The 11,646-nt window shown below is 45.5% G+C and overlaps 1 protein-coding gene and 1 long non-coding RNA gene across 6 annotated transcripts in view; both read right to left on the bottom strand.

Moving 5' to 3' along the window:
- SMARCC1 (SWI/SNF related BAF chromatin remodeling complex subunit C1) overlaps positions 1 to 2,255 on the bottom strand; it is a gene marked incomplete at its 5' end in the record, with an annotated part of 89,335 nt that extends 87,080 nt beyond the window's left edge. For 2 of the 5 annotated variants that reach the window (XM_080639485.1, XM_080639489.1), the window contains one exon: positions 1,992 to 2,255. In XM_080639485.1, coding sequence (XP_080495611.1) covers positions 1,992 to 2,255 — 264 coding nt within the window. The remainder of the gene's footprint in view (positions 1 to 1,991) is intronic. The other 3 variants (XM_080639486.1, XM_080639487.1, XM_080639488.1) reach the window with 3 other exon arrangements.
- A 1,184-nt stretch (positions 2,256 to 3,439) lies between these two features.
- On the bottom strand, positions 3,440 to 8,675 carry LOC308217116. Its single transcript, XR_013956170.1, has 3 exons — positions 8,539 to 8,675; positions 6,179 to 6,375; positions 3,440 to 4,249 (listed from the first exon to the last, which is right to left on the bottom strand). It is a non-coding gene; the product is annotated as an uncharacterized lncRNA (long non-coding RNA).
- Positions 8,676 to 11,646: the final 2,971 nt, after the last annotated feature.

The raw sequence follows: 11,646 nt of genomic DNA on the forward strand, positions 1-11,646 counted from the left end.
TTTTAGTTACGCTCTAGAGGCATGGAGACCTCTTAGGTATTGGAAGACTTGATCTTGAGAAAAGGATAAGATCTGTAGTTGCAATTCTCTTAACTCTCTCCTTGCCCATCGCAACTTCTGGACCCTCGATCAGGCTTGCCGCTACTCTCAGGATTCTCTCTGACTGGTCCCCAGTGTCTGCAGAGCTGCACATAACAGCTACTACAACTGACTGCTTCCTCACTGCACGTGTCCTTTTTTAAGAGCACAAACTGGCCAAAGTCAGCTACAATCACCATGTAACTTTCTGAGAAGTCATGCACCTATAGCAAGATGAATATAAATGCCAGATGAACTAGAGTCCATTTGCTGTACATCAAAAAGGAGCTAACATTTCCATTTGGAGTAGTATCAGCTTGTCTCCCAAAACAAAAATAATTTCCCTTTTCTAAGCATTTTACATAGCAGCATCTTGAAATCCATCAGCCTAGTAAAGATTTCTTCTTAGCCCAACTCTCATTATCTCCCAGAGTTTCAGAAATAGAACCATTTAATCTTTATAACCAGTAATACAATGTAAACCAATTATAATAACAGTGTTTTTCTTTGGCATACAAAATGAAGGTTCCCACTCCTGAACTACAGATAGAAGGCCCTGCCCAGCCAGTAAGGCAAGAACCAGCTTGTCTAGATAGTTTTCATTCATAACAGCAAGAGACAATAACCGTTAAAGCTTTTAATAAATGACTTGTTCTTCTGCAACACAGTAGGTGCCAGTTCAAACTTATTTCAAAAGTTTATTGAGTTCTTGTTGGTGTTCAGTTACAAAAATGGAATGAAAGAACACGCCTCCTAGGTAGTCTAGAAACAGCAGAGAAGGACAACCAAAACAAAGTCAAGCAAAACGTGTATTTTCAGGTTACAATTCCCTTATCAACATAAATAACGTAAAAGCTGCTCACTCAAACGACAGCAATACAACCGTACGTGGCTGCGCTGGAACAAGCAAAGTGGAAGGACCGGTAAAACACACCCCTGAGCCCGTTCCGGTTTTTAACCCAGCTCAGGTACCGGCTCTGGAGCACAGCCACACAACTAACCCGAACAACAGCACCACAGAGCCATGAGCAAGCTTCTCTGCGGGTGACTGACACTAGAGCGGCCAAAGAACAGAGGACGGACTGCTAATCTCGGGCAAATAGAAAGGCTAAGGCGCTTTTAGGTTGTCCAGTATCTCTCCTTGACGTGGCTCTGCCCCAGCTAATTCTCATCCTAGGATGGCTACAAAGCTGTCTAGGCAGAGAGATCTTTCTTCTGGAACATTCATTTCGGTAATTTTTCAAGGTTTACCTCTTGAAACTTAAAAAACCATTACATAGGGGAAAACACTTGAAAAGAAAGCGAAGAAACAGAGCACACAGCCAAACAAATGAAAGAGGAAGAGGACTACGTGGGCGAAACACAATCAATACTGACACTATCACGAAGTGAACTCGCTGTAAGTATAGCCAACACGCGTGGAGCTCTTAACACCACCAGATCCAGTGAAACGCGGTTCTCAACAGCACATACGTCTTTTTTTTTTCCTTTATTTCCTCCCCCACTTCGTTAAACCCACCGATACTTCAGGGGTGCGGCTTAAGTGAAACCGTGTAAATCCTGGCGCGCCAAGCGGAGACTTGCCCGCACAAGAAAGTTACCGTTGCGACTCGCCTCGGTGTAAACACGGACGCAGAGCACTGGCCTCGGCCCGCTTGTGCCCACCACAGGCAGCCCCGGAGCCGTCGCCCGGGCCCGGACACCCCGCACTAGCACGGCCGCGGATCCTCCCGGCCGCGCTGTGAGGCAGGGCGCGGCGGCGAGGCCGCGGCTGACAAAGGCCAGCGGCGGTACCGGGCCTCCCCCCACCCAGTCCCGCTGGAAGGGACGGCTGAACCGCCGGTTCCCCCCCGAGGCGGGAGCCCCCCTCGCTCCCCGACCGGGCAAATGCCCTCAGTTGCACCGGGCCGCACCTTCTTGTAGTGCTTCCCAAGCCAGACGCGGACCGAGTCGAGCTGGGACACGGTCTCCGGGCTCTCCCAAAACTTCCCCGTGGGGCCTCCGTCCTTCCGCCGCGCCACTGATAGCGCCGCCATCGCGGGGCCTCCGCTCACCGCCACAGCAGCCGCTGCCCCGGGCCCTGTCCCTCCACCCGCCGCTACCGCTGCTGCCATTGTTACCCTCGCCGAGCGCCGCCACCGCGGCCGTGCACCTCCCACCCGCCTCACGCCGCGCATGCGTTGGGCACCGTTCGCTCCGCCCCGTCAGCCATGCTCGGGTACCTGCTCCTCCCGCCCGCTACCGACTGAGCCGATGCCGCGGGCCGGTGTGCTCCGTTTCCCCCCGTTCCCTCACGATACACCCCCCACAACCCGCGGCGGCGGCTGCGGGAATCCGAGCCCCGCCACCCTCAGCTCCTGCGCCCCGCTGCCCCTCCCCCACGCGGCACCACCGCCATCTTGGCGCATGCGCAGCAGGTCCTCGTGCTCAGGGAGGGGGAAAAGTGGGCTCCCACCTCTTGAGCATGCGCGGGCGCGCGCCCAAGGCGCTCCCTCCGGCGCTGCTCGCACCTCCTCCTATCGGCTTCACGGCGCATGCGCGCTGGATGCTGGGCGTGAGGTCGGGTTCCCACTGTGCTACAGCCCCGAAAACGCGTGGTCAGGGCCATTGGTAGCGGCTGAAGTGGGGGTCCGTTGTGCTGAGAATCCAAAACAGGGCCGCCAGTGCCCTAGACAGGGACTAGACGCCCTCTCACCCTGGCTGGTTAAGGCAGGCCGGGCTATCCATAGTATCCATAGCAAGCTCACCTTGTGGTAATTTTTCAAATCCTCCGCCTTACTGCTTCACGAGCAGTGTACTGGTGAGCATTTGGGTGGCTTGTTACCTCTGCTTTTTCCTCTGGGGTTCAGCCTTCACTACCTGTGTGACAGGACCAGGCTGAGGTAGGCAGGGCACTCCTGGTGGTTCTGGGCTGTGGAGATGGCAGGTCTCATAGAATCCGAGGTTGGAAGGGACTTCAAGGGTCATCTGATGCAACTTTTCTAGGCAAAGCATGACCCAGACTCAATGGCCCATCACCCTCTCCAGTCCAATGTTAACAGTGTCCAATGTTGGGGAGTCACCACTTCCCTGGAGAGATTATTCCAGTGGTGTATGGTTCTCATGGTGAAAATTTTTCTTGTGTCCAACCAAAATCTCCCCACGAGTAACTTGTGCCCATCACCCCTCATCTTTTCCATGGGACTCCTAGTAAAAGGGGAGTATCTATCTTCTTTGTAGCTCCCCTTTAAATAATAAGACAAGATCTGATCTGATCCCGACCTCCTTTTTAATATGGCAAACTTTATGCAGGAGGAGAGGAGTTGGATATATAGGGTAATAAACCGAATTTTTCTCACATATGACACTCAGATATCATCAAGGATATTCAAAAGCAGTCCAACCTGTGGCAATGCAGGATGCAGATGATAGGCTAAGAGGAGGCAACAGGGGCACAGATGGAGACAACTCACTGGAATATACAGACTTACAGTTTCAAAAATCAAGTGCTTTAAAACATAACAAACAAATATGTACCCAGTCTTCACTGTTGGGTACACTCTGTAGTTTTCTTCCTTATTTCATAATTCACATCTAGGCCAATGGGATGAGTCATTATGAAGCAATTTTCCGCAAATTTCCTTTTTGAAAAACATTGAGCTTTGACCGAGTCTCTGCTAATGCTTTATTTGCAAATCCAACCGTTCAAACTACAAAAATAAAAAAAAGGCAAAAAAAAATCTGCCTGAAACTATTCACTGTCATGTAAGTGACTCAGTCCCACCTACTAGAAATAATCTCAAATTCTGGGTCAATACTGGTTTAGAACGATTTAAGCTATGACATAAAGAATAATTTCTCCCACTGTGAATCCTTAGGCAGCCCAAGTCTCAGCAAACACACAAGATGAACTACTGAGCAGTAGGAAGCTCAACGGAGCTGACATTTGTGCCAGTATAACCTCACCTCTTTTGCTTCATGAAGCATTTCCAGGGAAGATCTTGTACCTCCATTGACAGAAAGCACCACTGTGGTCCTGTTGTGTACACAGAGGGGCTACAAACCATTGCAAGTCTCGGCTGCACAAGCCAGCAGAAGAGTGCACTCACAGGTTTTTAAGACAGTTAAATCCAGGAATTGAGCATGCTGGCTGAGGCTGATGGGTCCATCAGCTGTTTGCTTGGTTGAGAACCTAAAGCAAAGTAGTATTTTGAGCACAGTCAGTTACATATAACAAGAAATCCAAATAAAAATAAAATCACTGTACAATGAAAAACTTAAGCTTTATCCCCTTTCTGCAATGAGATAAGATAATATTGCCCAACTTGCGCTTTAATTAAAGAGCCCTTTCTGTCCTATCATGTCTTCAAAGAGCTTCATGGTTTCTCAGGCAATTACAGTCCATTTCACTCATCCTGAGAACGAAGAGAGCAAGAGTAAAACCTTGTGAAAAGAAACAAGACAAAACCAAACACAAGCTACTAGAGACAAAACTGCTCCAACTGAAACTACCTGGAGGTACGCCTACATTCCTCCACAGCTGGATTGTGCTGTTGTGGCCTTTTTCCAGAAGCAAGGATTATTAACGGCATGACGTGTCAGTCCTTTTCTCCACTCTCCTTATCATTTACGTGCTAAAACATCAGACAATTTCACCTCTGACAGAGGCAAGGATCTCAAAAATTCAAAATTCTCAAAAACAAGAGGAGACACAGACCTACTACTGCCCTGCTGAGGGAGTGGCAGGGAAGAATTCAGCCTTTACACATGCAAACAGAACACATGTACCGCTGGACACAGAACTGGCACTGGGTAGAAAGGTACAGGGGGCACAGCAAATGAACTGAAAACAGTCTCTGTAGCAATAAGTTCTGTCAAATTTACTAAGCCAGAGTAAAAATGTTTGGAAAAAATATCAAGTACTACAGTTAACAAAGCTCTCAACAGAAGAGCCTGAGCTTACTATGAAGCGCTTTTTTAACAGGACTGTGACATGCTGCGCTACTATTCTGCTGAACCCAGATGATTTTGCCACCCTGCTGGTGATGCAGCCCAGGATAGCGTTGGCTTGATTCAAACTGTTCAGTGAGGAATCCACCACGAGCAGCTTTTGGCCTTTTGACCAGTATGGTCTTAGATTTCCCTTTTTCTCACTTGCCTGTTCTAAGTGCAAGCTGCAACCACAATAGCCTGCACGTCTTTTTTTCAAACATTTTTCTCTGCACTGTCGCTGGGAGACACCCAATGCCCCTTCCCTAATCAATCAGGTTCCATACTACCATTCAAACCAGAAGAGGGAGCATTAATAACGCTTTTACCTACAGCCTCAGCAGACTTAAATCATACAGGCTTTGCACTCTGGTGAAAGAAAAGATCAGTCCGGGAACTGTTAACACCATTTTTAATCTTTTTGTTTTAAAACTGCAGCTTGTTAAATTACCTGCTACTTGGAAATCAGTATTTGAGGAAAAGGCTCCAAACGAGCAACATACAAGCAGTGTAACTACCACATGTTAACTGATGGATGTTACCACACATGTTCTTTGTCAAAATTGATATATTAAACCTCTTTTAATCACCAAGTGGCTGACAGCTAAGTACTCTGAGGAACACCGATCTCATCAGGCTTGGCAGCTCAGCCTTCAAATAACCATAATCCTGCTGCACTGAATCCCACATCAGCTTGGCAGGTCTCAACCCCCCAGAAGTTACGTGCTGTTGTGGGTTGGGATTACCTTTTTGTGGAGGGGAGGAAGTGAGTTATTTTCCCTGGACAATTCCAAGAAAATCAACTCCAAAAGGTAAGTGACAGAAGGTTGTTGCGCATGCTGAAGTCTGAGTTACACAGTGGTTTTGTGAGGTACACACTCCAAAACCTCCCAGTTGCCTGTTTTTTAAGAATGGAAATCTAGAATCCATTTCTAAACCACAGTTAAGTAGAGAACTCATGACTTTTGTGACGTATCTGGGAATTTCTTCTGAAATTCTACATGAATTTTAGAAAGTGCTCAGAAAGCGCTGTACTAATAGCCAAGTCCAACATTACCCTAAAAATAAGCCCACACATTCTAAATAAAAACACAGCCTAGTTCAGGAACCACATGGCAAAGCTTTCACTTACCTTCCTGCTGATGTGAGACTCAGAGGTAGCTTGGACATGCTTGCTCTTCTTGCACCTGCAACCTGGGTGGATTCTCACAGCAATGCAGGTTCTGTCCAACACAGCAACACGGTTACCCAATGGGTTTATGTTTGCCAAATCCCTCTTCAACATTCACATGGATCAGAGAACTTCTGCTGAAGAAGCCAGCATTCAAACTACAACCAAACAAAACAACAACTCTCAGAGCAAAAATAGCAAGTTGTGATTCTGAGTTTATTACTGTGGCTGCAAAGCCCAAAGACTGCTTTAAAGCTTATGCCAGCAGCTAGCTCTCACCAGATTTGTCCTCATAGTGTTTTAAGTGTTTGCTACATCCTTTCACAAGGAGTACGTAGATTTTTCAATATTTAATTCTCCACAGAAACGGACACTGAAGGGTCTTAACAGCTAGATTTTCATCAGTTAGGAGCAGAAAGTCTTGAAGCCAATGTGCATGTTGTAGCCACCAATAACACATGTTCTTTCTCCAACAAAGAGTACAATTTATCATCTGATAATAACAAAGTCGTTTACTTCCCATAAAAACGATAGTTGTTAAACTGAAAAACATTGGCAGACATTCTTTCACAGAATCACTGAATCACAGAATGGTTTGGGTTAGAAGGGACCTTAAAGCCCATCCAGTTCCAGCCCCTGCCTGTGTGGCAGGGGCACCTTCCACTAGACCAGGTTGCTCCAAGCCCCATCCAACCTGGCCTTGAACACTGCCAGGGATGGGGCAGCCACAGCTTCTCTGGGCAACCTGTGCCAGGGCCTCACCACCCTCACAGGGAAGAACTTCTTCCTCAGATCTCATCTAAATCTACCCTCTTTCAGCTTATATCCATTTTGATAGTGGGGACAGAGAGCCAGCCACTGCAGCTCAGTTTCTGCTGCTTCAGCCACAAATCCTCTTCATCCTTACCAGCATATGCCTCGTGGCACACACAGAGCATGCTCCACAGCCTATTTCTCTTGACAATCTCTATACTCCTAACAGTACCGCTTAATAGTTTCTCACAATGTCTTTTCAGTAAAAGATATTGGTAAAAAGGAGCTGTAAAGTTAGTATTCCTTACAGGAAAATCTAATGTTATTCACTGTGTGAATAACACGATGAATTCACTGTATGAATAACATTATGAATAACATATATACGAATAACTATATATGCATGACTGTATATAGTCTGTGCTATATAGCACCTGTGGTATAACTATGCACATACTTGTGAATGGAAGAAAATTGTATGCAGAACAATTAATTTATTTCATGCATTTTCATTCATGTCTGTATAAACATTATAACTGCTTGAGTACCGTAACAGTGAATTAAAGATAATCATAAGCTAATTTGGTTAAATAAATACAGAAATACAGCTAAGACAAATTCCAGTTACTTTGAAAAGATTCAAACATCTGAAAAGTTAGCATTCTCCTTCACCTTGTTATGCTACATGAGAGACTACTTTTAGGAAAGCCTTAGGTGCTTCAAAACTATTATAGTAGAATCAAAGAGCAATTTAGATTGGAAAGTAAACCTGGAGGTCACCTAGTCTAAGCCCCTGCCCCCAAAGCAGGTCTGATTGACCCTCTCACTGCCAGTCATAGATGATAAATTAAGGCTTTCCTCACCTGAGCTCCTGCAGGAGCACCTGCAAAAGTGTACAAGGAGTAAAGCTATATAGGCACTGCTCTTTGTCTTTGTCAGAGACATATTACACTCCAGATGAATAATAAGTTTTAAATTTATCCAAAAAGTCATCCAACTTATTTGATTTACAAAAGCCGATGCAAAAGACAAGTGCAATTATCCAGACAGAATAGACACATGTGCAGTAAGGACAATAAGTAAAACAGTTTTCCTTCCAGAGAAAGGGCAGGAGGAAGGACAACACTCAAGCTGAGTAAAACTCCTTACCTTCTGCTTTTTTTCCCCCCTGAAGTCCAAGGGAACAAGTTTTGCAGTTTACACTGAAAGCCCAACCAATTAAGATAATTTCAAATTGGAACATGAGAGTTGTTTCAAACATTCAGAAGCGCTCTGAAAGTATTAACTCAAGTGTTTCCAGGGAATTCTGCAGTGAAGTGAGAGACTTTTAAAAGAAGAAACCCCAAAACACATTTCACATTTTGGAGATGGAAAGCTTTAATTTTTTTCCAGGAAATCTAGTCACGTAGAAGTAAACATCATTCTAATAAAGAAATAAGTTTTCATTTGACCCATTTTCCACCATAAGCCTTTTTTCTACAGAGAAAATACCATTCTCCTAAAGAAAAAAAAACAGTTACTAGCTTGCAGAGAACCTCCCAAGACAGAAAACAGATGGCTAAAATTACCTTGGCAGCACAATGTTTCCTGTAGATATCCATCTGCTGTCTTATTTGGTATTCCAAATCAGAGATTTGAGCCTGCAACCACGTCCAACAGCAAATGATGGCTACTCTCTCCATCACCCACTGGCACTCTGCATGATGACATCTGGAAAGCAAGAGTTTGCTTGTGCTTATTGTTTAACACTAAAAACAATCTTTCAGAGATTTGGGAACAATTTCACTATTCAAAAGTGATTAAGAGTTTCTGGTGGATACAGGACAAATTAGTTGCTTACCCTTGCAAAATCTACAGATATCCAGCCTTAATTTGCAACTCTGTGCCCAGGAGAGAGTGGTCAATCCAATTCTTCAACTATGTAACACAATATATTGAAAGGGATCAGGTATCATTATTTTGACTATCACAAACCAATGCAGGAGCCCAGATCTTTCTAGATAAGCTCAGAAACAACTTCTCTCCTCTGCAAATTCAGGGGGTAAAGAACACCACCACCAAAAGAACAACTTCACCATAAGAACTACTTGAAAGAACAGACTCCTAGCTTGGGCTGCTGACCACAGAGGAGGACTAGTCTGTATTTGTGACACTCCTCACAATTACTTGGCTAACAAGTTCTTAAAAACCTCTACTGACAGAAATCCCATCTGCCCTTCAGGAACAACGTCCTCATCTCTAAACTGCAGGGACATGGATCTGAAGGATGAACCACTTGGTGGATAAGGAATTGGCTGGAGAGTTACACTCAAAAGAGTTGGGATCAACGGCTCGATGTCCCAGTGGAGACCAGTGGGTGGTGTCCCTCAGGTGTCAGTGTTGGGACCAGTGTTGTTCAACATCTTTGTGGGCAACAAAGGATTGAGCAGTGCAACAAACTCAGTACACAAATGAAATCTTTATATGCACCTTACTGAATCTCTCAAATCCAGGCAAGTCCCCAGAATACCCAAACAAATACAGTACGACATAGAGTTTTAAACCCCAAATTTCCTCACTGTCGGTGCTTTTCAGATTCTAGCTCTACAGAAAAATAAGAAAATTGGAAATACAAAAGGTTTATGAGTAACAACAGCAAATTATTAGAAACAAATTCTCTTGAGAAGAGTCATAAAACAAATTAGATCCGATACCAAGCATTCTGAAAGAAATTCAAAACAACCTGTGGGAGCATTCATATGACTAATTAACTAAATTCATAACACATTTACTATCATCATTATGCAGTTGTCACAAACAAGCACATTAGTATCTTTGAAATATCACAGCTTCCCACACCCTGGATAATAATTGCTATACTTTAGCACCAAAACCATTATAGTTTGGGTAACTATCAAACACATTTTTCTTTCTTTCCCTAGAGAAAAAGTAGCAACCACAAAGGTATTAAAAGAAGTCACATGGAAATTCAGTTCAATTCAACCGACATATGAAGTAAGTGATATAGTACAGAGCTGCTATTTAACAGGAGAATCAATTTTCCAGTGCATTAAGAGGCAGCACATTTCTAGGGTATTACATGAGAAGAAAAAATAACACCCAGACATACATATAAATAAAGTTGCTTAGTTATCTCATACTTTTAAATTAAGGTAGCAAGTTTCTCCATTTTATGCACATATAGTTCTGGAGAGCATTTGAAGAGCAACCATGGAAAACAAAATGAAGTAGTAGCCCTTTGGAGAGTAATTCATGTAAGTATTCCATTCTAGGACAACTAGCACCAATTTGGTTAGCTCCTTTCTATTAATGTTACCACAAACCAGCCCTATTCTGCCTTTATTTTTCAAACTGAAGCCAAGCTTTATCCTCTCCCTCCCATTTATATTGGACAGTCTAACAAATAAAATTGTTTTTTCCTTCAAACCTAACCTCCCTCATATCTTTAAATCAAACTGGATACAACAGCAGTATGCATTACAAGATAAACTGTAAACATCTGATAAATATTTCAGAGAAGCCTAAAATGGTTTGGGTTGGAAGGGACCTTAAACACGGGCACAGACACCTTCCACTAGACCAGATTGCTCCAAGCCCTGTCCAACCTGGCCTTGAACACTGCCAGGGATGGGGCAGCCACAGCTTCTCTGGGCAACCTGTGCCAGGGCCTCACCACCCTCACAGGGAAGAACTTCTGCCTCAGATCTCATCTCAATCTCCCCTCTGTCAGTTTAAATCCATTCCCCCTTGTCCTGTCCCTACCTGCCCTTGTCAAAAGCCCCTCTCCAGCTTTCTTGTTGGCCCCTTTAGGCACTGGGAGCTGCTCTAAGTATTTTTTATTTCTGACTTAATGCATGCAAAACCAACACTAAAGAGGAGGCACCATTAAAGCACCTACGGTACACAATTGTTTGGTGTACAAGTTTTTAAGGGGGGAGGGGAGCGAAGAAAAGTAAAAGCTCGCGAGGAAGACAAGGAGATGAACGCAAGATGAAAACTCTCATCCCTGCTGCCTTCGGACCAACCCTACCGCTCTGCCCGGCTCTCCAGTCGCATCCCCACCGCCCCGCTCTCCTCCGGCAGAGAAAACCGGAGATACGAGCCTGCAGCCACAGTTGATTCGCAGCCGCCGCTACCCCGGCTGCTCCCGCCTCCCCCCATCCCTTCAGCCAGGGAAGGGTGCTTCGGCGCCGTTCCCTCTCGGAGGCACGGGGGTCACCTTCAGGTTTAAGGAACGAAGGAGGGAACCGCAAAAAAAGGTTTTCTAACTTTTTTACCACAAAAAAAAAAAAAAAAGGCCGATATTCATAGGCACTTAGGAAAGCGATGCTTTAGGCTTCCATAAGCCTAAAGCGCATGTTTGAATAGCCGGACTCCTCCATCAACCCCACAAACGCCACAGTAAACACCCAAGAGGCGCCTCCCCGGGGAAGCGCGGCGGTAGCCCGTACTCACTGTGGGGCTGCTCCCCTCCGCCGCCCGCCCCGCGCCCCTCTCCCCACGCCGGAACCGCCGCAGCCGGAGCGTCCTGCAGCGCCCTCAGCCGACTCCACAGCGCGACCTGGCGAACCTCATAGCTGCTGACACAGCTGCCGTGCGGGAAAAGAGAGCCGCGCCTCAACACGGGTACAGAAATCTCTAAGTTCCTCAGCCGCAGGGCAGTGCGCAGGCGAACA

The sequence above is a fragment of the Psittacula echo genome, assembly GCF_963264785.1.
Source record: "Psittacula echo genome assembly, chromosome: 2".
Lineage (NCBI taxonomy): Eukaryota > Metazoa > Chordata > Aves > Psittaciformes > Psittacidae > Psittacula > Psittacula echo.